General features: G+C 52.8%; 1 protein-coding gene across 4 annotated transcripts; it reads right to left on the bottom strand.

Annotated features, from left to right (window-relative positions):
* Window positions 1-2,312: 2,312 nt before the first annotated feature.
* On the bottom strand, window positions 2,313-21,213 carry LOC133343915 (dimethylglycine dehydrogenase, mitochondrial-like). Of its 4 annotated transcripts, none has more exons than XM_061553921.1 (17): window positions 21,119-21,213; window positions 19,546-19,737; window positions 17,110-17,284; window positions 16,462-16,560; window positions 15,086-15,250; window positions 13,834-14,038; window positions 12,457-12,705; window positions 11,677-11,875; window positions 11,319-11,488; window positions 10,381-10,537; window positions 9,637-9,802; window positions 9,393-9,523; window positions 8,691-8,908; window positions 7,806-7,963; window positions 6,324-6,383; window positions 4,201-4,335; window positions 2,313-3,542 (listed from the first exon to the last, which is right to left on the bottom strand). In XM_061553921.1, the coding sequence occupies exons 1-17, from the start codon at window positions 21,211-21,213 to the stop codon at window positions 3,333-3,335; spliced, it is 2,784 nt and encodes a 927-aa protein (XP_061409905.1). In that variant the 3' UTR covers window positions 2,313-3,332. The 4 variants fall into 4 exon arrangements, with proteins under 4 accessions (XP_061409905.1, XP_061409907.1, XP_061409908.1 ...); XM_061553923.1 differs by lacking the exon at window positions 21,119-21,213 and adding an exon at window positions 20,066-20,322; XM_061553924.1 differs by lacking the exon at window positions 21,119-21,213 and adding an exon at window positions 20,066-20,322 and having other exon boundaries at window positions 19,546-19,629.
* Between the last annotated feature and the right edge of the window lie 1,085 nt (window positions 21,214-22,298).

Genomic DNA, 22,298 nt, shown 5'->3' with positions numbered 1-22,298 from the left:
ATCGTGCATGTTCAAACGTACACGTGACGTCATGCCGATGATATTCACAGTGCGATATCGTGCATGTTCGAACGTACACGTGACGTCATGCAGAGTATGTTGAGATGCGTGTTGTGACGTAACGGGCCGGTGCAGGACTCGGCGTCTGCCACGTGCACCGCTGCAGTGAGAGCGGCCGAGCAAATGGCGGTGCGAGACGGACGAGGACGCCTCAAGAGGCACGCTGCACGGTGCCTCCAGCAGGGGGCATTTCGTCTGTGTGCGATCGACAGCGGCGACAACTCGCGCGCAAGATCTCAGCCTTGGGACGTCTCTGTGCAAGGCCGAGGGAGCTGGCGGGAGGGAGGAGACGGGGAGCTCAGAGGGACAGAACCGCCCAATGGAACCCTTCTCTCGTGGGAGCCGAGTGTCACCACGACGCCACCCTGCCGCTCTTTCTGTTCCACTTGTACTGGTTGGAACCCACTGGTTCCACCAGCCCACAGGGGATTATTGTGTCCGTCCGTTCGTCGTGCAGGGAGGGGCTGGGTGGGGGGTGGGAGGGGTGGGGCTGGATGGGGAGGGGCTGGTCACCCCGTGGTGCCCTTATAAAACTCAACGTTTAACCTACTCACGCCGGCTTGTGCCCGCCCTCACAGTCGGGCATATTTGCGGAATACACCACGCCGCTGTTGACCCTGGCCATTGACCGAGCAACCCAACGTTCCTACCAGCTCCCTCCTCCGCAGCAGGAATGTGTTTAATCAGACGCGACAGGTTCCTCTCCGGCTGCACTCCGCAGGGTTGACACTGCTTGTGCTGTCCGTGTTGTTATACCCAGGTCCACGTTGCGCAATGCCAGTGTCTTGATGGCTGTGTAGTGACACAGCGCCGACTGCTGCCCAGCAGCGGCAACTGCGGTGGACAGCGCACACGCCGTCCACACGTGTGTGTGTCTCTACGTCCACACGCTGTGTGTGTGTCTGTCTCTACGTCTACACGCTGTGTGTGTCTGTCTCTACGTCTACACGCTGTGTGTGTGTCTGTCTCTACGTCTACACGCTGTGTGTGTCTGTCTCTACGTCTACACGCTGTGTGTGTCTGTCTCTACGTCTACACGCTGTGTGTGTCTGTCTCTACGTCTACACGCTGTGTGTGTCTGTCTCTACGTCTACACGCTGTGTGTGTGTCTGTCTCTACGTCTACACGCTGTGTGTGTCTGTCTCTACGTCTACACGCTGTGTGTGTCTGTCTCTACGTCTACACGCTGTGTGTGTCTGTCTCTACGTCTACACGCTGTGTGTGTCTGTCTCTACGTCCACACGCTGTGTGTGTGTCTCTACGTCTACACGATGTGTGTGTCTACGTCTACACGCTGTGTGTGTGTCTCTACGTCTACACGCTGTGTGTGTGTCTGTCTCTACGTCCACACGCTGTGTGTGTCTGTCTACGTCTACACGCTGTGTGTGTGTCTCTACGTCCACACGCTGTGTGTGTCTCTACGTCTACACGCTGTGTGTGTCTGTCTCTAAAACGACACGCTGTGTGTGTCTACATCTACCTGGCGTGTGTCTCTACACCAGACATGGGCAAAGTACGGCCCCCGTTGGGCTTTTTAATCCGGCCCGCCGAACTTGTCCAAATATTAAATTAAATTTTACCTTCCTCCTGTAATGCCCCCGTTTCCCCATTAGATGGCGCACTTTGTGTAATTCAACAAAACAAACAAAACTTAACTCCCGAGTTCTCTCCGAATTTCACGAGTCCGTTCTAGACCCCACAGTTTTTTTTAAAAAGAGTTTTAAGCACAGAAAACATAATTCAAGTTTGAAAAATCATTAATTATACAAACTTTTCAATAATTTCCTTCTTCACTTCGATTTAAATTTTCTTTAAAAACTTCTTCTCACCAACATAACCACTCATTACCACTTTCTCCGAAGGCAAGTTTGTAAAAGAATACATGGTACAGACAGCAGACGTCTTGTGTCCGGAGATCAAAATCAAATTTGAAAAAGTCAGTTTATCACGCAGGACTGTGACTCGCCGTGTGGAACTGACTGATAAAAATATAGCCAGTCAATTAAACAAAAAGTCTGATTCCTTTGAATTATATTCACTAGCACTGGATGAAAGTACGGACGTAAAATACACGCTCAGCTCATTATCCGTCGCCTCTCAGCCGTCGCCTCCTCCACCACCACCACCACCTCTACCACCACCACCACCACCTCCACCCACCACTACCCCTGTACGTCGCTTTGATTGACGTTTCGATATTCGTTGCCGCACCTTTCAGGAACGCATCCCCGACGTAAACCGGGGTATAAAACGTCTTAAATGTCAACGATTGGGTTCTAAAAAAGATAAAGCGGTTTCTTTACACATCAACGTCCACGACCGTGCCCCGTGTGCATGCAGCATGCTCCCCAACCCGCGCAGTGGCAATGGCAGGACAGGAGGAGCAGCGTGGATGTGCGATGCATTATTGAAGATTCACATTTTATTTGAGCTTCCAAAACATGCTCTTTCATTTGGTTAGTTTGTTACGGCAAACGTTAACAGCTGTAAACATCCGCAAGTTTCTTGATATGTCTCTTATATATCCGTGTGTTGTGAAGAAGAGCATTTACCTTAAATGTAAAATGTAGTCTATTAAATAGTTTTCCTTTGAAGGTCACAGAGTCATTGGTGCAGGTGTCGCGTTGTTTATCGTGCTTGTGCAATACACTGCCTATGCAGCGTCACCAAATCGGTTGAATATTTTAGCTGTCGTTTCAACTGCACTGCAAACTCGCCGAGAAATGCATTGACAAAGACCCTCTCTGAGTGTGCTTGAGTTTAAGCAGGCTCAGAGAGGATCTTTGTGACATCAGTTAGTCATCCCAACAGGCACCTTCGTGGCAGTTTCTTGACGTGTTTCTCGTCAATGACTTTCACGTTGTCTTTGTGTTATATTAGCCGAGTAATCGGTCCGTATCGCGTTCCCAGGGGTACACGAGAGGTGTGGTCGTTTGGCTCCTGGGTCACAGCACTGAGTTGGCATTGCTGAAATTTTGGATTCAAACCCAGCTTTCAGCCACCAATTACTCACTTAGGTTCTCAAGTCTGGCTAGTTGCGGTATTACTTAGCTGTGCTACACAAAACGAGGACAAAATCAGCTGTATTTTTTGTTACTTAATTCAATCAGCTTATTCCAGCTCAGATAATACAAAAATATATTGACATTAAATACTTGATGTGTAACCAAGTATGGATTGAGAGGCTCACTGAAGTTATTTGTAAGAGAAGACATTTCTCGACACAAATAGTTTCAGATGGAAACCTCTTTGCCCGGGCGTGGGCGGCACGGTCAGGCTGCGTTGGCAGGAGGCTGCATGCGCTGGCGAGTGGGCTGGGTGAGCACCAGGGGCTCCTTGACCACCGTGGCCGGGTAGTTCTTGCCCAGGAGCTCCACCTCCACGTGCTGCCCCACCAAGCTCAGCTCCACAGGGACGTATGCAAACGCCACGCTGTGCCCCGCCGTGTAGCTGTAGGCCCCGGACGTTGTGTTGCCCACGACCTGCGTGGGACGAGAGGAAACGCCAACGCATCGTTGTCCGCGCTTGCTGTCCGCGTAGGCGCTGGTGCGTCATGAATTAATAACGTTTCTCGAGCGCCGAGTGGTGCGCACGCAAATGAGGGTTTCACATAAAAAATGTATGTAGTGATGTACTCACAACATACGTGTTAAATTATTGATCTATTATTTATTTATTTAAGGCTTCACCATCTGACTTACCGCATGAGATAAGAGAACATATTATGTGGCCACACATGGAATGGCTCGTTTAATTGTAAATTGGCTGAAATGAAAATAAATGTAAAATCAGTTTGAGATAAAAATTATCCCCTTGCCAGTGGGGAAGTGGTTTGAATCACGATAATCAGCAATCCCAATTGCATTCTACTGGGATGAATTACTGGACACAGCTCAGCAATGAGATGGAGTGGTGGCGCAGTGGTTTACGCATTGTAACACGAACCCGGCAAACTGAGTTTGATTCCCGTTTACAAATAACACCAGTGGTGGGTGAAATCTGAACCAGTTTTGCTCACAGCATTCACCGACCCACGCTGATCTATGTGGTGAAGTATGGTCAAACAACCCTCATGAACAAGAGGCGTGGGGAGGCCTTCATTCAACAGTGGACTGGTGAAGAGATGTGCACCAAATTTACCTTGCCATTGCACCACACACTCTCATTCCCCTCCGGATCGACGTCATCGGTGTCCAGGGTGAGATACACCAGATGCCGTGTCAGCCCTTCCCTCTTGATCCTCTGCAGGGCTTCCTTGCCGATGAAATCCGCATCCTGTGGTGGACACGGCCAACAGAGGAAGGCATAACGACAACATTACTCATCAAAGTTGATTGCATAACGCCACCAAGTGTACGAGCTTAGCTGGGACAGAACCGTTTTCAGAGAGTCTGTTCCGTTGTTCCGAAGCATTTGCAATCATGTGGATTGTGTCCCAGTTTAGATTCTTCTCGCTTCGTGCTTGACTATTCATATGAGCAAAGGGTGAGACGACTGAGTAGTGGGCGGAGTTGGCAGTGGAGTTAGGCAGGGCCTAAGAGCAGCAGATGGGGCGACCGTCAGGTCGAGCCAGGCAGGAGGTCTCTGACTGTGTGGGCGGCGCTAGTCCTTGGGTGGGAGTGGCCATGGCAAGTGGGCGGGGTTGACTGAAGGAGCTGCTGCCAGCTCACCACGTGTCCGCATTGAGCCTCCTAGAAATATGGAAGCTTTGAGATGGGATCATGTTTAATTCAGAATTATAGTACTGTGCTAACTTTGCATTCCACTAGACCTAATTGGGAACACACATCGTATTTGGTAGAGTATTTTAAGGCTAGTGTTGCGATAGGGCATTCTGACAATTTGTAAACAGCAAGGCATACGGCAGTATAACATTTTTTTGGATGCATTTATATATTTTCAAAAACTGACATGTGCATGCAATATACTTAGGGAAAAGCAGTATATTAAATCTGGATACAAAGTAGAAAGCAAAGTATCGTGTGGTTGACATTTATCTGAGACATAATCTTGATGTATATATTTTATTTCCTAGAACACAATAGTTCACCTTGACAGACACCACTACCCCCACATGGCACACTTCGCAGGATCAAGGCACTGGAGCTCAGCCACCGCTCTCCACGCAGCCTGCGCAGGGCACTGCCTAATGCACTTGACTCGCAATTGCAAAGTTGTAACTTCAAATCCATCGCCGGGGTCGACATAGTCCATCATCGCTCCAGGGCTGATACGATGTTTACTATCACATGGAAGTTCAATCTTGATTTGAAGCTTTCGTGACTGCAGGAATCCATACTCTTTGGTTCTTTCGGTAGTGATTTATTTTATTTTATACCTACGTGACTTTACTGAAAGAACCAAAGAGTATGACATGGAAGGTCAACGGTGGTTGACTTAAGGACTTGGCGCTTGTCATGGAAATGTGGAGTTTCCACCTTTGACCCAAGGCTGAAAAGGGTGATTTACTGCCATCTGTTCATGAGTACTGTAGTCGCAACCTATTGCACCAATATATGGACACGACCCGTTAAGACAGTGCAAATATGGTCTCATTCGCAAGGGTGTATCCTGGGTTAAATCAAAAGTTTGATTTAAATAACAAACAAGGAAACCAAAGCATCAACAACACGACTGGACAACGACAAAACGAGAAACTGGCATGGATTTGCCTATTTGAATACCATTAACACACATCGAGCAGGAAGACACGATATCCGGGCAGCTCGAGTTACTGTGAGTCATCATACACTCCAACAGGGCTAATATTCTCCTGGAATATGAGCTCAACGTAAAATTAGACTCATGATATCTCTGGCACCTTTTTGCCAATATCCAAAATGATGAAAATCACAATGGGTTTTACTCTATTCTATGGGTCTTTCGGTAAAGCCACGTAAATAGAAAAATAAAAAAATATCACGACGTTTCGATCGCAACACAAGCAATCGGCTTCTTCTCACCTGAAGACGACTGCTTTGCTTGTGTTGCGAGCGAAACGTCGTGATTTTAAAATTATTTTTCTATCTTCATGGCTTTACCGAAAGACCCTTAGAATATGTATTCCTGCTGTCACGAAAGCTTTAAGTCAAGGTTTTACTCTTTCCAGCAATTAAACAGGTGATAAGATGTTCAAACACCAAATAGAGACCTTTTGCAGGGCATCAAGTCTGCATTAACCACACATACTTATGTAAAACCTATTCTTAGACTAATGTTTTAAATAGCAATGGTCGATAATTACTGGGTGCCTCTCACTGTACCTTGTTCACTTTAATGAAGGGCTGAAGGCCTGCTTCAAATGGGTTTGTATCGCAGTTCATCTGAAAGACAACATTAGACACGTAGCAATGCATAGTTTAGACATGTGAAAAACTAATAATACTTCAAGCACGAGAGAGCCCTTGCAAATCAAAAATCCACCATATTAATTTAGTTTCTGCACTTAATTGGGCTAAATTCCAGTTCTGATGATGATTGTTTTTTCTGTCATGCAAAGAACGATCTTATGTCAGAGTGCGAGATAAAGTGTGCCCTCTGATTTTTAAGCAATAATGACGTGACTTTACCGAAAGAACCAAGAAGAAGAATAATGACACTTGAAGGATTTTTCAGGTGCAATATTTTCAAAACGTCTTCTTCCAGCGGTCCTCTGACATTGGGGGGGGGCATGTTGCTCTAAGATGACCTCATCTGTTCTTCATCTCGTGACATAATACAGAACACACAATCGAATTAAATTGTGGAGAGGGGAATACCAATAAACCTGCATTTCCATTTCTGACTATTCAAATCTTATAGAGAGTACCTAAAGTTAGCTGCTGTCCATGTCAAAGGCTCCCAGAGGCATGTCACCAGAGACTGTACGGATGAGGCCTAATGAGATCATAACCCGTCTACATTTGTCTTCTTGTTCCACTGCTGCCTGTTGGCATGGCCACATTTTCTCAACTCCAAGAGTTGGCGGTTTAAACGACAACACGGCCACACTTTCAATTCTTTTGAGATGGTGGTCTCTATAACGGTGAGAGCTTTTGAACGCGGAATGCTGCACACCTTTGTGCATTGTTTTATTTCTTACAACTCCATTACTGCGGAAATAATGCAAGATTTCTGTTTTTTGGTGAACAATACAGAAACAGTTCTGCCGCTGTTCATGCACTCAGAGTAAAAAATCAGTCATTTCTTCAAACGTCACTGCTACGGGTTCACAGCGGGGGTGGGGTCACCACGTGTGCTGGTTTGACCAGGATAGTCTAGCAATCATTGCTTCTGTGGGACAGAGGCAATGATTGCCAGACTATTCTGTGGGACAGAAGCGACTGTGACAACGCAGTGAACCCGTGCAGATGACACCTACAAGGTTCGTTAGAAAATTAAACGCTAACGTTTCTCCTCTGTGCTTTGACCCCCCCTCAGTGCCGCCCCACAATACAAGATCATAAACCCAACATCGGTAACCCCGGGTAGGTGGCACGTGATGACACGTGTCCAAAAGAATTCCAGGGGAACATTTCTGAGATACTGTTCATTCACGCTTGCCATTGACCACACATTTTAAACCACTGGGGTTTGACAGCAGCACGATGGGGCTGTTTTCACATTTGTGTATTGTCAGGGACCGCACCGCAGGGGCCGCACGAAAGGCCAATGGGGGTCACCAGTGGCGCGTGGGGCTTGCCAAGGGGGGCACTGCCACGGAGCACGGCGTGCGCGTCAGAGGTGGCCGTGTGCGCTCGCGGTACCTCGGCTCCCCAGGCGCGGAACGCTTTCTCCATTCGCAGAGAGTTCATGGCGTATGCCCCGAAATCCCCGATGCCAAACTCCCGGCCGGCCTCCATGAGCGCAGAGTAGATGGCGCCCGTGTCCTCGCGCTGGTGGTACAGCTCCCAGCCGAGCTCGCCTGCGCGTGGCCGTGCACAGGCCACGGTTCACAACCAGGAGCGCTTCGCTTACAACGCAACGCACGCCAATGTCACACGTGAAGCTATCGATGTGCTCTGGTTTAACTCTCGCTCCTAACAGATGTTAGCTGTGGTCCCGGGTTACCAGATTCATACAGTAGCTATTTCCTGGCCATTTAGCAGCCCAGCAGATTTGGGAGTTTTACAAATTTGTATGTGATACACCAACCGTTGCTTTGACGGTTCTGAATCACAGGCATACACAACCTTGCCCGATTGGGATGTGCAGCGTCTTGGGAAGACGTGGGTGACCTGGCGCCACGGTGGCGAGATGTTAACTACCTCGCCTGGTATACAGGAGGTCGTGGGTTCAATCCCAACTTTTATGCCTGTATATTGGAGTTTATGTGTCTCTCTCTCTCCCCGTGGTCGCGTGGATTTTTCTCCGGGTACTCTGGGTTTTCCCTCTACATTTATAATGAACGTGCATTTAAAGTATTTGCCATAAAATACATTTCCATGCAATAAGCCACTTCGTTGAGCTATCGATTTCGAAAAAAACCGACACAGCTCAGTAGGCTTTACTTGGTAAAATATAAAGATAATAATTTTAGTTTGGAATCTCCAAGGTGCTCAGACGACGCTGACGTGAAATTGGCCACACAATCCCGCGTGCGTGCGTGGGGCGTGCGTGGGGCGAGCGTGGGGCGAGGGCGCAAGCCCCACCGGTGTAGGAGATGCGCACGGCGGTGACGGCGCGGCCCGCCACGCGCACGGCGCGGCAGCGCAAGAAGCGGAAGGCGTCGTCGTCGAGGGCGGCGTCGGTGAGGCGCGCGAGCACGCGGCGCGACAGCGGCCCCGCCACGCCCAGCACGCCCATGTCGTCCGTCGCGTTCCGCACGCTCACCTCGAAGCCCCCCGCCGCCGCGTGCTCCTCTATCCAGCTGCGGTGCGCACGCACACGAAGGGCGCGCACTCGCTCGATCTGGACCGTACCGACTCAGCTTGAGCGTGAGGAGGGCGGCTGAGCTGAGAATTGACCAGTCCAGGGGTCGGCGACCAAAATAACAAGAAGAGACGTTTCGAGTTTGGTAAAAAAAAAATCGATATTCATCAAGAGCCCCGATGTATGTCAATACGAAACGGTGGTCCTGTGTGTGTGCAGTCGCACGATTCAGCAGAGCCAATCACACGTACGCAGGCCCTGCTCGTGGCCTAAGAATGCATGGCTGTGCTGTTATGGACATTATACATTAATTACGTGAACTCGTTGAGTGGAATTCGATGAACAGTCAACGGGTGAAGGTTCCCCCCACGCCAAGACGTCATTCAAGGCGAAACAATGAAGTCAGCCGTCTCCCTGCTCAAAGGATGCGCCACTGCCACGCGGACAGCGGTGCCGCGAGGGCCGCGAGGGCCCACGGCTACCGGAGGTCGTGCAGCTCGGAGCCGGAGCCTGTGACGAGCAGCATCTGCTGGGGGCCCACGTGGTTGAGGGTGAGCTCCCCGTACACGCAGCCGTCCGGAGTCACCAGGTGACTGATGTTCGTGTGGCCCTCCTGGTGCCAACAACACGCACTTTCAGCGGTGCTCGCGCACGCACACGCAGCAGCGCTCGCACGCACAGACACGCATCAGTGTCCACGCTGCTGCTGCTGCTGGTGCTGCTCACTTTGGGCAGGGCGTTGGCGAAGAGGCGGTCGGCGAGGCGAGTGGCGTCCTTCCCCGAGAGGAGGAACTTCCCGAACGGGGTCAGGTCGATGACCCCCACCGCCTCCATCACGAGGCGACACTCGCGGCCCACCGCCTCGAACCAGTTTGTGCGACGGAAGCTCGGCCTGCGGAGCCACGGGGGGGGGGGGGGGGGGGGTAATGTGTCACCTCGCCTGCGCCGTGCGCTCCCTCCACCTGAGCGTGCAGGCGGTGCAACTGCACCGGGGCCAACACCAACCACGCTCGCCTCTGCTCTGCTTGCGGCCCTGTGTGGTGATGCAACGACTCAGTCTCCCTCGATTCAGTGTGCCTCGGATACAATGCACCACCTACGTTCAAGGGTAGATGTATGTACGTATGTATGTTGAACTTCTTTCGTAACATACATAGCCAACCGTGCTCATCGTAAGGGTGGGGGAAGGACAACAAGCTAACGCACGAAAAGCAGTTCTAAAGAAATTAGTTTTCAATCCAGAAAAGGGTGGGAATGGAACCCAGGAAGCTGTTGCACTCACCACTCTCACACCATTGCAATTGTATTAACTACCAAGCAGAGATCGATCCTCTCCTGGATGAAGGCCTCCCGCACCTCCCATTACTACGGTTAGCTACGTACGGTGCGAAAGAAGTTCAACGTACATACACCTGATAGGACTCGCCTGTACGACTACTCGCAGCACACACCTGCGCCGTGTGAACTCACCTGTACTCGGCCCGCTGGCCGGGCGGCGCGAACCAGTGCGGCTGCTCCCAGCCGGCGTGGAAGCCCATGGAGGCGCCCTTGTGGAGCAGCGCGTGGTAGACGCCGCTCACCCGCTGGGTGGGCCGCCCGGCGACTCGCTCCTCCTTCGGGTAGCCCACTGAGCACGGGGGGGTGGGGGCGGCGATCGCTGACGTGTGGAGGAGACAACTCCGGCGTCCCAAGCCTGCGTATTCTCCTAGTTCTTACAAAAATGTTTTACTTTAAAGGCAAAGAGGTTGCTGGCTCGCGCCATTGCCAGATGGAGCTCAAGAGAGCCGCCTCTAGCCTATAAGTTGTGGATTTCTTTAGATCAATTTGTAGTTGACAAGCAAATATTTAACTTATTTTACTCGCGTAGATTATTTGTCTGTCAGGTGGCAAAGCACCTGGGGATGACCTCGTGAAGGTGCTGCATAGGCTCGATTTGTATTTTTCGACGCGAAAACCACTCCGTGTGTGGACACCTGGAGGCCAATTCACCGTCCGACCAGTGTGCTCCTTCAGCTCCCCAAAGGGGCCGTCCGGGGGATGACCGCTGCCGACCAGAGGGCCACAGGCGACGCGGTGGCCAGGAGATGTTAACTACCTCACCTGGTATACACGAGGTCGTGGGTTCGATCCCAACCCTGACATCTGCTTTATATTTGGAGTTTACGTGCCTCTCTCTCTCTCCTCGTGGTGGCGTGGATTTTTTTCCGAGCACATTTAGATTCCAAATGCTATTGAGAGTATTTGGCTGCTATGCATTTCCACGTAATAAACCACTTCATTGAGCTATCTTTTGTGGCCAGTGCGTTTCTGAAAAGAGTGAAATAGCTCACTGGGCCTTGCCTGGTAAGTAAAGAAAAAATAGTTTAGCAGTGACATTTTTGGAGAGATGCTCCGCGAGCGTCGCTCACCGATGTTATTGGCGCCGTACGACTCCCTGGCCTTGGCGAGCGCGTACTCCGGCGTGGTCCACTTCCCGAAGCGGTTGGGGTCCAGCTCGATGAGGTCGAAGGGGGGCTGCCCCTTCATGATCCAGTCGCTCAGGTATTTGCCAACGCCTCCCGCGTGGATGATCCCATAGCTGCAGCGCACAGACGCGGTAGTTGATCCCATAGCTTCAACGCAGATCACTGCAGCAGTCATTCATTTCTATTGAGAGCACGTTCGTCAAACAGCATTTCTCCCAGGTTGTGCACGAGTACGACCTTGCACGCACAGACACACAGACGCGCTCCGTCGCGCAAACCGAGACAAAGCCGAGCCGCTCACCCGAAGCCCACGGCGACCCAGTAGTTGGCGAGGCCCACGTGGGGCCCCAGCATGGGCAGCAGGTCGGGGGTGTAAGTGATGGGCCCGGCCACCACGCTCACGATCTCCGCCTTCTGCAGCACGGGCACCCGCTGCATGGCCGCCTCCACGTGCGGCATGATGCGCTCCAGGTCAGACTCGAACAGCTCCTTGCCGAAGTCTGTCAGGCGCGCACGACCGGGCGAGGGGTCGTGAATTCGGCACTCGCCGGGGCGACTCCGGCCGCGACGTGGCGTGCCGGAGGTGGCCCGCGGCGAGACGGGGCGCGTCCCGGCACGGAGGCCCGTACTGTACGTGCAAGCCTACGGCACGTGGGCCCGTACTGTACGCGCAAGTCTACGGCACGTGGGCCCGTACGTGACCCGCTACTTCTTCCGCTACTTCATGGCGCCGCGGTGCCGAGATGTTAACCGCGAGAGGTCGTGGGTTCCATCCTGACTCTGACGCCTGTACATTTGGAGTTTGCATGTTCTCCATGTGGTTGTGGACTTTTCTCTGGGTCCTCCGGTTTCTACCTCCACATTTACAATCAACATGCGTTAAAGAGTATATGGATCCCTTCTGAAAATAGCTATATAGCTCACTAGGCCTTTACCTGGTGAAATAAAAATAGGTTTTATTTATTTTTTCACAAAATGTCAAAGCCTGCTTGATCTCCTTTGCTCCGTGAGATTTTTTTTTACCGCCGTGCGGAGACGGAGATGTAAATGTCGGGGCGCGGGACTCGCCACGATCGGTCACCTTTGGGCACGCCACTCTCGAGCCACTCCTCCTGGATCTTCATGCGCTCGGCGCTCTCGTAGGGGCCGAAGAGCAGCCCCTGGCGCTCCTGCCGCAGATAGTAGGAGCCCTCCAGGTCACGGATCACGGGCAGCTCCCGCGGGAGGGCGGCCACCTCGGGGATGGTGGCCGTCACCACGTACTGGTGGTGGATCGGCACCAGCGGGTGCTCCAGGCCCACCAGCCGCCCCACCTCCCGGGCCCAGAAACCTGAGAAGACAACAACCGCTCCGCTTCAACGCGTTGTCGCTCAGTAAACAAACGCGCGTTTGTAGGGGACTGAGAGACTTACGGAGCGGACGCAGGCCCACAGACACGGAGCGGGCACCGCTAAGATCCTGGGTTTGATCCCGGGTTTGAGCTGCCCGTGGATTGGCTGGGATGTTACATCTAGCAAGTTGTTGGTCTCGGCCTCATTTCCAGTGACTGAATTAAAAGCTATTAAATTAAACATTAACGTGGCAATATTCCAGCTCATAGAATGAAGTAAGTAGAGATTGAATTGATTTGCAAGCAATGAACGTCTGTATAGCAGGGTTTGTTAGAAAGTGCAGCTCCCTGTTGTGGCTAAGAGAATAACTTGAAAAGATCTCTGAAGTAGTTTGGTGATGTAAACTTCTGCAGGCCCACCACTGTAAGAGTTGTGAGTGAACACAGAGCTCACAGCACATTTCAAATCAAGTTGGTACATTTCACCTGAAGACGATTGCTTGTATTGCGATCGAAACGTCGTGATTTTTTTTTCTATCTACGTGGCTTTACCGAAAGACCCAAAAAGTTTGGTAAAGGAGGTTTGCGTGTTTTGTTGTTGTTATGGGAGCGAGCACCATAATGGCACTCCATTGACATCGCTGTGACATCACTCCTCTGCAATGCAGTGATGTCTCTGGAGAACTCTGACAGAAGGCCCGATCTTAACTTTAAAATGCTTTTTTTCAGTTGTACAGATTCAAGCTCATGATAGACAGCTTACTATATGAAACTCCTGTTATCACAGTGAAACTCCTTTTATCCGCAAATCATTTATCCTCCCTTCTAGCCATGACCTTTAATTGATCTGGGAAAACTCCAATCAGCCGTTCACTTTTGCCGATTACAAATTTATCCTGTTATCTGAATTCATTCACGGGTAAGAGGTGCAACCCAGAAGCTTCAAAATCATCGTAAAGACGTCCAGATTTTCCCAGAGAGGATGAATCGCGTGACAAGTTCGTCCATTCTTCTGCGTTGGTCCACTAATGAGTGACGCTGCAGGGCCCTCTACTTGAGAGGCCATCGCCGGCCCCCCTGTACCTACGAGCTGTCAGCAGCAGCAGCGGCGGCGTTGGCAGTGGGCACCTGTGCAGTTGATGATCCTTCGAGCCCGTATGGTGCCGTGCGGCGTGTGCACGTCCCAGTGGCCTTGTGGTGTGGGCGTGAGGCCCGTGACGGGCGCCGGCTGGTAGATCCGGACGCCGCGCTGCCTCGCGCCGGCAGCCAGCGCCATGGTGAGGGAGTAGGGGTCAATGTGTCCGTCGCCTGGGTTGTAGATCCCCGCCAGGACCTGGGGCGACACGCACACAGACAACACAAAGATCCCCCGTAAAGCCTTAACAGACTGTTGGGGAAAGTGCTGTTGGTGAGTAGCACCTATGAAGGCCGGCACAGCACACGAGGGGGTGGGTGGCTAGTACCACGCTCGGCCGCCTTTGTCTCCCTAGTGGTGGTGTGTACACACCCCACCAGGTACTCACTTGAGGCTGAGTCAACCTAGGGGAGATGATGGCCCAGGGCAAGGAATGAGTGGAGGAAGAGGACTCGCAGAGTAGAGGCCCCACATGAGAGGGCCGATGCCAGCAATAGGAAAATAGATTGTGCACAACAACGATTGTTCAGTTTCATTTGGAAACTTATAAACAACAACAACAACAAGAAAGTAAGTCGGGCAGATTAATGCCTGGGCGATTCCAGGCTTCACAGACAAAATATCATTACTAACCTCAACACTGCAACCATCATTATCGTGCATGACGTGTGCTATAAAGAAGGGAAATTGCACATAACGTCGCTGATTTTATATATATATATAGTTTGCCCTTAAGGCAGTGTTATTGACGGGTGTGTTGAGTTTTTTTTATCATTTACAAAGTGCACGTTACACCGCAGGACCCAATGGCGTGTGAAATTGTCAATCCCGTCGCCTGAGACATTGCGGATGAAGAATGAACCCGCTCGCCCGGGGGAGCCCGGTGGCCACGCAATGGACTCCCGTGGGCGAGAGCGGCACCCCGTGCCACGGGATGGTGCCGCGTGACGGGGGCACCCCGTGCCACGTGACGGTACCGCGTGACGGGGGCACCCCGTGCCACGTGACGGTACCGCGTGACGTGGGCACCCCGTGCCACGGGATGGTGCCGCGTGACGGGGGCACCCCGTGCCACGTGACGGTACCGCGTGACGGGGGCACCCCGTGCCACGTGACGGTGCCGCGTGACGTGGGCACCCCGTGCCACGGGATGGTGCTGCGTGACGTGGGCACCCCGTGCCACGTGACGGTACCGCGTGACGGGGGCACCCCGTGCCACGGGACGTGGCACCCCGAGCGCAGCACCTGGTCCATGTTGAGGAGGGGAAAGAGCTCCTGGATCTTGTCGGGCCCGATGAGGCTCTGGGGCGTCACGTTCCAGCGCGCGCGCGTCATCTGGTAGTGGAACTCGTCGACCCGCTCTGGAGTGGTGGCCAGGCGGATGCTGCCGGGCTGGTGGAACCCCACCGCCTGCCGACACGGACGGGGGTGCGGTTGAGGCCACCGTCACAGACGAGCTCTGCGCTAGGAGGAGCATCGCCACCGATCAGCGACAGGCAGCCGTGTGTGCCGTACCCGTCACCTGCCCACAATGATTTGACGTTGCGCATTATAGAGGAATGTGTCGAACGAAGACCCGTGTCTAGCAGAGCAGGTCCTTGCCTATAAACGTCGGCGCAGTTTACCAGCATTGATTCAAGCGAGCCTGACAATGCTGGTGAAGAATTCTGCTGGTGAGGCACTCTGCTGATGAGGCACTGGATGTCGAGAGTGGTGCAGAGTTTAGCTCGAACTGAAGCAATGCTGCTGGAAAAAAATTCCTCCCAGAAGGCCGTGTGGCTGATGGGATGTGTTGTTATGTAGAGAGACAGATTTGTAAATGAGGCGTATTGTCTGCTTATTTATTTTGTCACTTATATTCTCCACAACGACGCTCATGATTAATTTGAGTTTCATAAAGATATGTGTTTTGGATCTCAACAAACACATTTTACAGACTAAAGTGTGTAGTTCTAATGCGTTGTGGTGTTAACGGCCAGGGTGGCGGTGTGCGGCGAGCCCTCTCGGCAGGCCGACCAACCGTCACCACCTGGGTGGGCCACGGGTCCACCCAAGACGCAAGTCGCCGTTGCAACATTCCGCCGACTGCAGCGCCTCTGGTGGCTGCAGTGGTCACGTGAAACAATTACACGAAACATGCGAATCTTAAATAATAATTATATCGGCGGCTGTAAACTTACACACGATAAGCCACTTCGTGGAGCTATCATTTGTGGCCAGGTCACTTCTGAAAAATAACGTATAGCTTAGTGGGTCGTAAAAAAGAGTTTAGTTTTCGTTAGTTTTTTTATTTATAGTGCTTTGCTTCCCTTTCCTATACTTTCCATTGCTATCGGTTTTTTTTATTGTTGTAAATTTCTGAACCGCCCCTACTGGACAAATGTGAATCAAAGAGCTTCACAGCTAATCGGATTTCTCCATGGTAAATAAAGATTCCAATTCCGATTCAACTCCGATGCACGTATCCCGAGCGTCAGGGCGAGTTCCACGTAGCTGCATCGATTCGCCGTCGCGTGCCTCGTGCACAGAGAGGGCTCACGTCGCTTTGCCCCGCACGACGTCGCACCGCGTGCGATGCGCCTTCGTGGCCGTGTGGTTCGGGGGGGGGGGGGGGTGCACACCTGTCCTGTTTCCCTCTCGAGCTGCTCGTACAGCTTGATGCTGTAGTGGTGGATCTTCTTCAGGTTGATGCCAGGGTGGAAGTACGTCGTCAGTCCTGCCTACATAACAGATCGGAACATAAAAAAGACAAAGCTAGCCTTTAACAGGCGGTTGGGGCAAGTGCTGTTAGCGAGCACCTATGATGGCTGGCACAGCACACGAGGGGGTGGGGTGGCCAGCACCACGGCCGGCCGCCTTTGTCTCCCGAGTGGCGATGTTTACACACTGCACCAGGTACTCATTTGAGGCCGAGTCGACCTAGCGGAGGCTCAGGATTGGTTCAGATATTCGTCTCTGATGTTTCCCTCCACATTTAGAAACATGCGTTTAGAGTATTCGGCTGTTATACATTGCTACGTGATAAGCCACTTTGTTGAGCTATCATTTGTGGTCAAGCCCCTTCTGAAAATGAGCTACATCGCTCAGTGGGCCGTACCTGCTAAAATGAAAACTAAGTTTAGTTTATAGAACTCGGGCGTCGGGTTCGTCGCACAGTGCACTACCCACTCCACTCGGAACTTAGCACAAGGGATCAATCCCAAACAGGCGGCGACTCCCGGCTTCGGGATGCGTGGCCGAGGCAAGGGGCTTTGCCTGCCCTGACCGACCGCGTGCCACGTGGAGCCGGCCGTGAGCTCCGACTTCTCCAGCAGAACGACGCCGCTGGCCCCGGCACGCGCCAGGTGGTAGGCCACGCTGACTCCCACGCAGCCGCCTCCGATCACCACCGTCTCGGCGCTGTCCTGCACGCTGCTGCTACTGCTCAGCGGAGTGGAGGCCGCGCTGGGGACGGGCGGGACGAGTGAGAGGACAGGCAGCACGAGTGTGAGATGGTGCTGGACGTGTGTTGAACGTCTTTCGCACCGTACGTAGCCAACCGTACTCATCGGAGGTGCGTGGGAAGGACAACAAACTAAACATAAAAAGCAGTTCTAAAGAAATTAGTTTTCAATAAAAATGTAAAAGTGCGTAGCTCCAGCGGCGTCCATATATCAGAAGGAAGAGCGTTCCAGACGGCCGCAGAAGCGCATCTGAAAGCGCGCGACGCAGTGACCGTCTTTGTTCGATGGCCGAGCCAAACGACAAAGTGATGGTGCAGCAGAAGAATTTCAACCAGCTCGGGACAATTGCGCAAAACAATTTATATTCACACAGGGCTCTTTACGCAGAGCCCGTGATTGTAATCTCCCTGCCGGCTAGATTGCAACGTCACAGGTGGAACAACAAGACGTTGCATATTCTCCAACGCCTCGATGTCCATTGGGTGAAGGTCCCGCAGATGCTTACGAGTTCTCCCCTCGCTCGAGCAATCACGGCGTCGCTGCCGGCCCGGTGCGTCCCCTTCGCTGGAACGGTTCCAATGTTGGCATCGAATTCAACTCGGTGGTCATTTTCAGTCTGCGGAGCGCAATGTCCTACCAGGACATTGCTATTGCTGCAGTGGCTCCAGGCCAGACTGCCGTGCGGTGGTTGGGACCGGATCAGACCGGAGACCTCACACACGCACGCGGCCTGCGGCCGGTGTTGTTGCTGCCGCGGGCTGCACATGAGTCGCATGAGATGTCCTCACAAGGCCATTGCACCGTGACGGGTCACCGAGAGCCATATTTTTATTTGGCTAAGTGTTTACTGATTAACGATGCTATCTTTAAAGTTTACAATGCGGCCTTACTTGTGTCAACAAAACAAACAGGGGAGAGGAGAACAGCGGAGCGTCACGGGTGCCACGGCAAAGTGAAATTCACCAAAAATAAACACCGCGGGGCCTTTGCCATTGGGTGTCGGTGCTGTGACCTCAATGCAGACGTGTACAGAGCGTGCGCCTTTTGTGTCTTTCTGAATCTGCGGGGCTCTGTGGACAGCAGTCCGAGCCGTTGATGCCCTCTCTCTACGAGTAACGCCAATTACAAACCTCACAAAAACCACGATTCTCACTTTTGTTTGCTCTCCAATCCACCTGTTCCTCTGTTTTGTCAACGCAGTGTCACTTTCGTATGCTTCTTAGAACGCTTTCATTTATTTATACTTTCAACCGTTTCCCATTTTCTTCATTAGCGTCCATGACGAATTCATTTTAAAGACAATATATTCGTACGAATGTAGTTAATTTGATATTCGTATCGTTCTTACAGCGCACGGCTATCACACGTGCGTTGTGTCTTTTGCAGACAGTCGGCAGTAGTTTCACACAAAAGGTGATGTTGCTTGTGTAATTCCGATTAAGTAATTCGAAGGTTATTTTCCAAATGTTGCTGTCACACAATGGCCTCCTCTTTTTAATGACGTTACGGGGTATTTAACGTCCACTGTGCGAGTGAAGCAGACGGCGCGTGCTATTTTACGGTCAATATGCACCGCAGTACTAACCAGGGTGGCCTGCCGGATTCGGACCACAAACCTATGCCACAACAAGGGCCGAACCCCGCCGGGCCGTGTCACCACCGTCCCATAGGAATATTTATATTTTTTTCTACAGGGGCTAAAATTAACGCAGTGGTGGATTACGGCATGGGCAGAAGCAGTTCAGGGTGCGACATTGGTGAGCGCAAAATCTCCCGTGAAGTTGTATGGAGCGCGCGAGTTTGACACTGCAGAGACATCCCGCAGAGCTCCCACGTTGCGCAGAGGAGATGTTTCAGAGACCACAGAGCTCCCACGGTGGGACTGGCGCCTCTCACTCGTTACCGGACTGCAGGGGCAAGTGGTGTGAGCGAGTAGCGCCTAGCCAGGTCGTCACGGCTCTGCGCGTGACACGCACACGCACGCACCTGGAACTCTGCGCGTGACACACGCACACACACACACCTGGAACTCTGCGCGTGACACGCACACACCTGGAACTCTGCGCGTGACACGCACACGCACGCACCTGGAACTCTGCACGTGACACGCACACGCACGCACCTGTAACTCTGCGTGTGACACGCACACACACACGCACCTGGGGCTCTGCGTGTGACACGCGCACACGCACGCACCTGGGGCTCTGCGCGTGACACACGCACGCGCCTGGAACTCTGCGCGTGACACGCACACGCACGCACCTGGAACTCTGCATCTGCCGCACTGGAGTCGAGCCAAGGACCCGTGCGGACCCCGACGCGCCCAGCAGCAGCCGTCGCAGCATTCTGAGGAAGACAAAGGCGCGCGGGGCGGCTCGAAGTTCACGCGAGTGCGGTCGACCCGGGTGGAGAAGATACCCGGGGAGAAGAGGCCCCACCGAGAGCAGCGAGTTCCTGGAAGAGCCGAGAACGGCAGGGGGAGACACGGAGAGGGGGAGACGGCGAGGAGACACCAGAGGAGAGGAGAGACGCGAGATGAGAAGGAGGAGGATGACCTCGGGAGAGAGGAGGCCACGGGGGCGAGGAGGAGGGTCGACTAAGGAGGTGAAGTTGACGAGTCACCGAGTCGCCTGTGGAGGCAACGATCGTCGCGTGTTGCGTGGCTGTCGTCTCTCGCCTGCTCGCATCACAAGCGCGGTGGCATCGCACACGTTGAGAGCGAGGGACAATGATTAACCAGTGACAGTGGTTGAGTCCTAACTATCTAAACATGCTTGCGTACGTTTTAGCTTGCGAGGATGACGACGACGACGATGATACTGGCGGGCGTTGTGACAATGGTGTCGGTTTAAAACGAATGAGCTCAGAGGGAGGGGAATGAGCGTATCAGGTGTGTGATTCATCTGCGTAATTAACATGCCCATGGCGTTCACGCGTCGGATTGTTGCGCTATATTGCAATGAACCCCTCCACACAGACGCTCCGCCGACAGCCACCGACGAAGACGAACCCCTCTCCTCGAGAATCCCGGGATTTAGACGCGACTGCGGGGTTGCCCAAACTCCAGCACTCGCGACCCACCACGCGACCCACGCCTTTCCGCGTTTACCAATTTACTCACCATTCCAATCAAGTCGTGTTACGCTGCGCGCGCCCGATGATTGTTAAACACGTCCCGCGTGAAGCGCTAAGCATCAAACACCGTCAGTGTCACGCGCACACACACACACGCACACACACACGTGCACACACACTCGTGCACACACACACGTGCACACACGCACACACACGCACACACACCCGTGCACACACGCGTGCGCACACTGCAAGCTCATTCTTAACGCGAATCGGCTCCATTCACGCATAAAGCGTCAATTTCTCAGCGCGGCACGTGGGACGTGCTTAACAATCATCGGGCGCGTGCAGCGTGAAACAAGTGCATGTGTATTTGAATGGCGAGTAGATTGGTGAACGCGGATAGAGGTAGCGTAGCGTGTCGCGAGGAGCGGCGTTTGGGAAAGTCTGCGCTTGGGTGTCCAGGTTCACAGCTTCTATCTTACAGATGCACACACACGTGCACACACACACACGTGCACACACACACGTGCACACACACGTGCACACACACACGTGCACACACACACGTGCACACACACGTGCACACACACACGTGCACACACACGTGCACACACACACGTGCAAAGCGATAGCAAGACGATACAGAAGACATCGATGAATGATCTGCTTCAGTGCTGTGTTGCTTATCGTCTCCACAACGACGCTTGCGATGTGTTGTGTATGATGAGGTTTTGGCTATAAACATCTTGCAGTTCACCAGCAAGCTTGAGTCGGCGGATGATGAGACGCTGAATGCCAAAACTGGTTCAGAGTGAACCTTGACTTTAAGCTTTCGTGACTGCAGGAATTCATATTCTTTGGGTCGTTCGGTAAAGTCGTGGTGGTGGCGAGGGTGACGACGACGCTGCGGATGTCCTCTGAGCGGTCTCGGGCTCCAAGCCTCCAAGCGCGCCGCCAATCAGACGCGGCGCGCGCGGGGCACACCCCCTCCCCCCTCTTCCCCCTCCCCCCCTCCTCCCCCCTCCTACTTCCCCTCCCCCTCCTCCTCCCTTCCTCCTCCCCTCCTCCCCCCTCTTCCTCCCCTCCTCCTCCCCTCCTCCCCCCTCCTCCCCTCCCCCTCCTCCTCCCCTCCTCCCCCTCCTCCCCCCTCCCCCTCCTCCCCCCTCCTCCCCCCTCCCCCTCCTCCCCCTCCCCCCTCCTCCCTCCCCCTCCCCCTCCTCCCCCCTTTTCCTCCCCCCTCCTCCTCCCCCTCCTCCCCCCCTCCTCTCCCTGCTGCTCTCCCTCGGAAAGCTCCTGACGAGGCTGAAATTCATTGATCGACTTGCGAGGGTGGAGGGGGGGGCACGTCTATGTTGTACACACACACACGAATACACGTGGCAATACAATAAAATCAGACGAGTCATGGTGACATAAAACAAAACATCACCGGTAATGTTGTTGCCCTCCCACCGTACCTCCCATTAGCACGGTTGGCTACGTACGGTGCGAAAGAAGTTCAACGTACACACATTGCTGTTTAACACCTTAGCAGCCGCGAGGTCAGTGATGAGGGTGATGATGAAGTTGTTGTTCTGAGATGGCGGAAAGAAATCGTGGCGACGATGTTTAGGGATGATAAAGGTGATGCTTGATGATGATGATGATTTCATAATGTTACGACCATGTTTGTAATGCCGTATGAAATGCTTTGAGAATGATGATGATAGAATGAAAGCGATGGTTATGATGTGAGAATGATGGTGGCGATGTGACAATCATCTAAAGGTGTACATATATAATAACTAGCCTTACTACCCGGCTTCGCCCGGGACTTAGATTCACCACGCCCGGCCGCCTTTGTCTCCCCAATGGCGATGTTCACACACCACACCAGTTACTCGTTTGAGGCTGAGTCGACCTAGGGGAAGCCCAGGACCGGTTAAAATAATCGTCAC

This window comes from Lethenteron reissneri, chromosome 18 (assembly GCF_015708825.2).
Source record: "Lethenteron reissneri isolate LAM-NWPU_2019-01 chromosome 18, ASM1570882v1, whole genome shotgun sequence".
Lineage (NCBI taxonomy): Eukaryota > Metazoa > Chordata > Hyperoartia > Petromyzontiformes > Petromyzontidae > Lethenteron > Lethenteron reissneri.
This window is presented reverse-complemented; position numbering and strand designations above follow the sequence as displayed.

Coding starts and splice junctions, on each gene's coding strand:
- LOC133343915 (XM_061553921.1), bottom strand. CDS start 21,213: ATGAATTCCTGCAGTCACGAAAGCTTAAAGTCAAGGTTCACTCTGAAC. Junction 19,738..21,118: donor CCGCCGACTCAAGCTTGCTG/GTGAACTGCAAG, acceptor CGGCTCTTCCAG/GAACTCGCTGCTCTCGGTGG. Junction 15,251..16,461: donor TCGAGAGGGAAACAGGACAG/GTGTGCACCCCC, acceptor CCGTGTCGGCAG/GCGGTGGGGTTCCACCAGCC.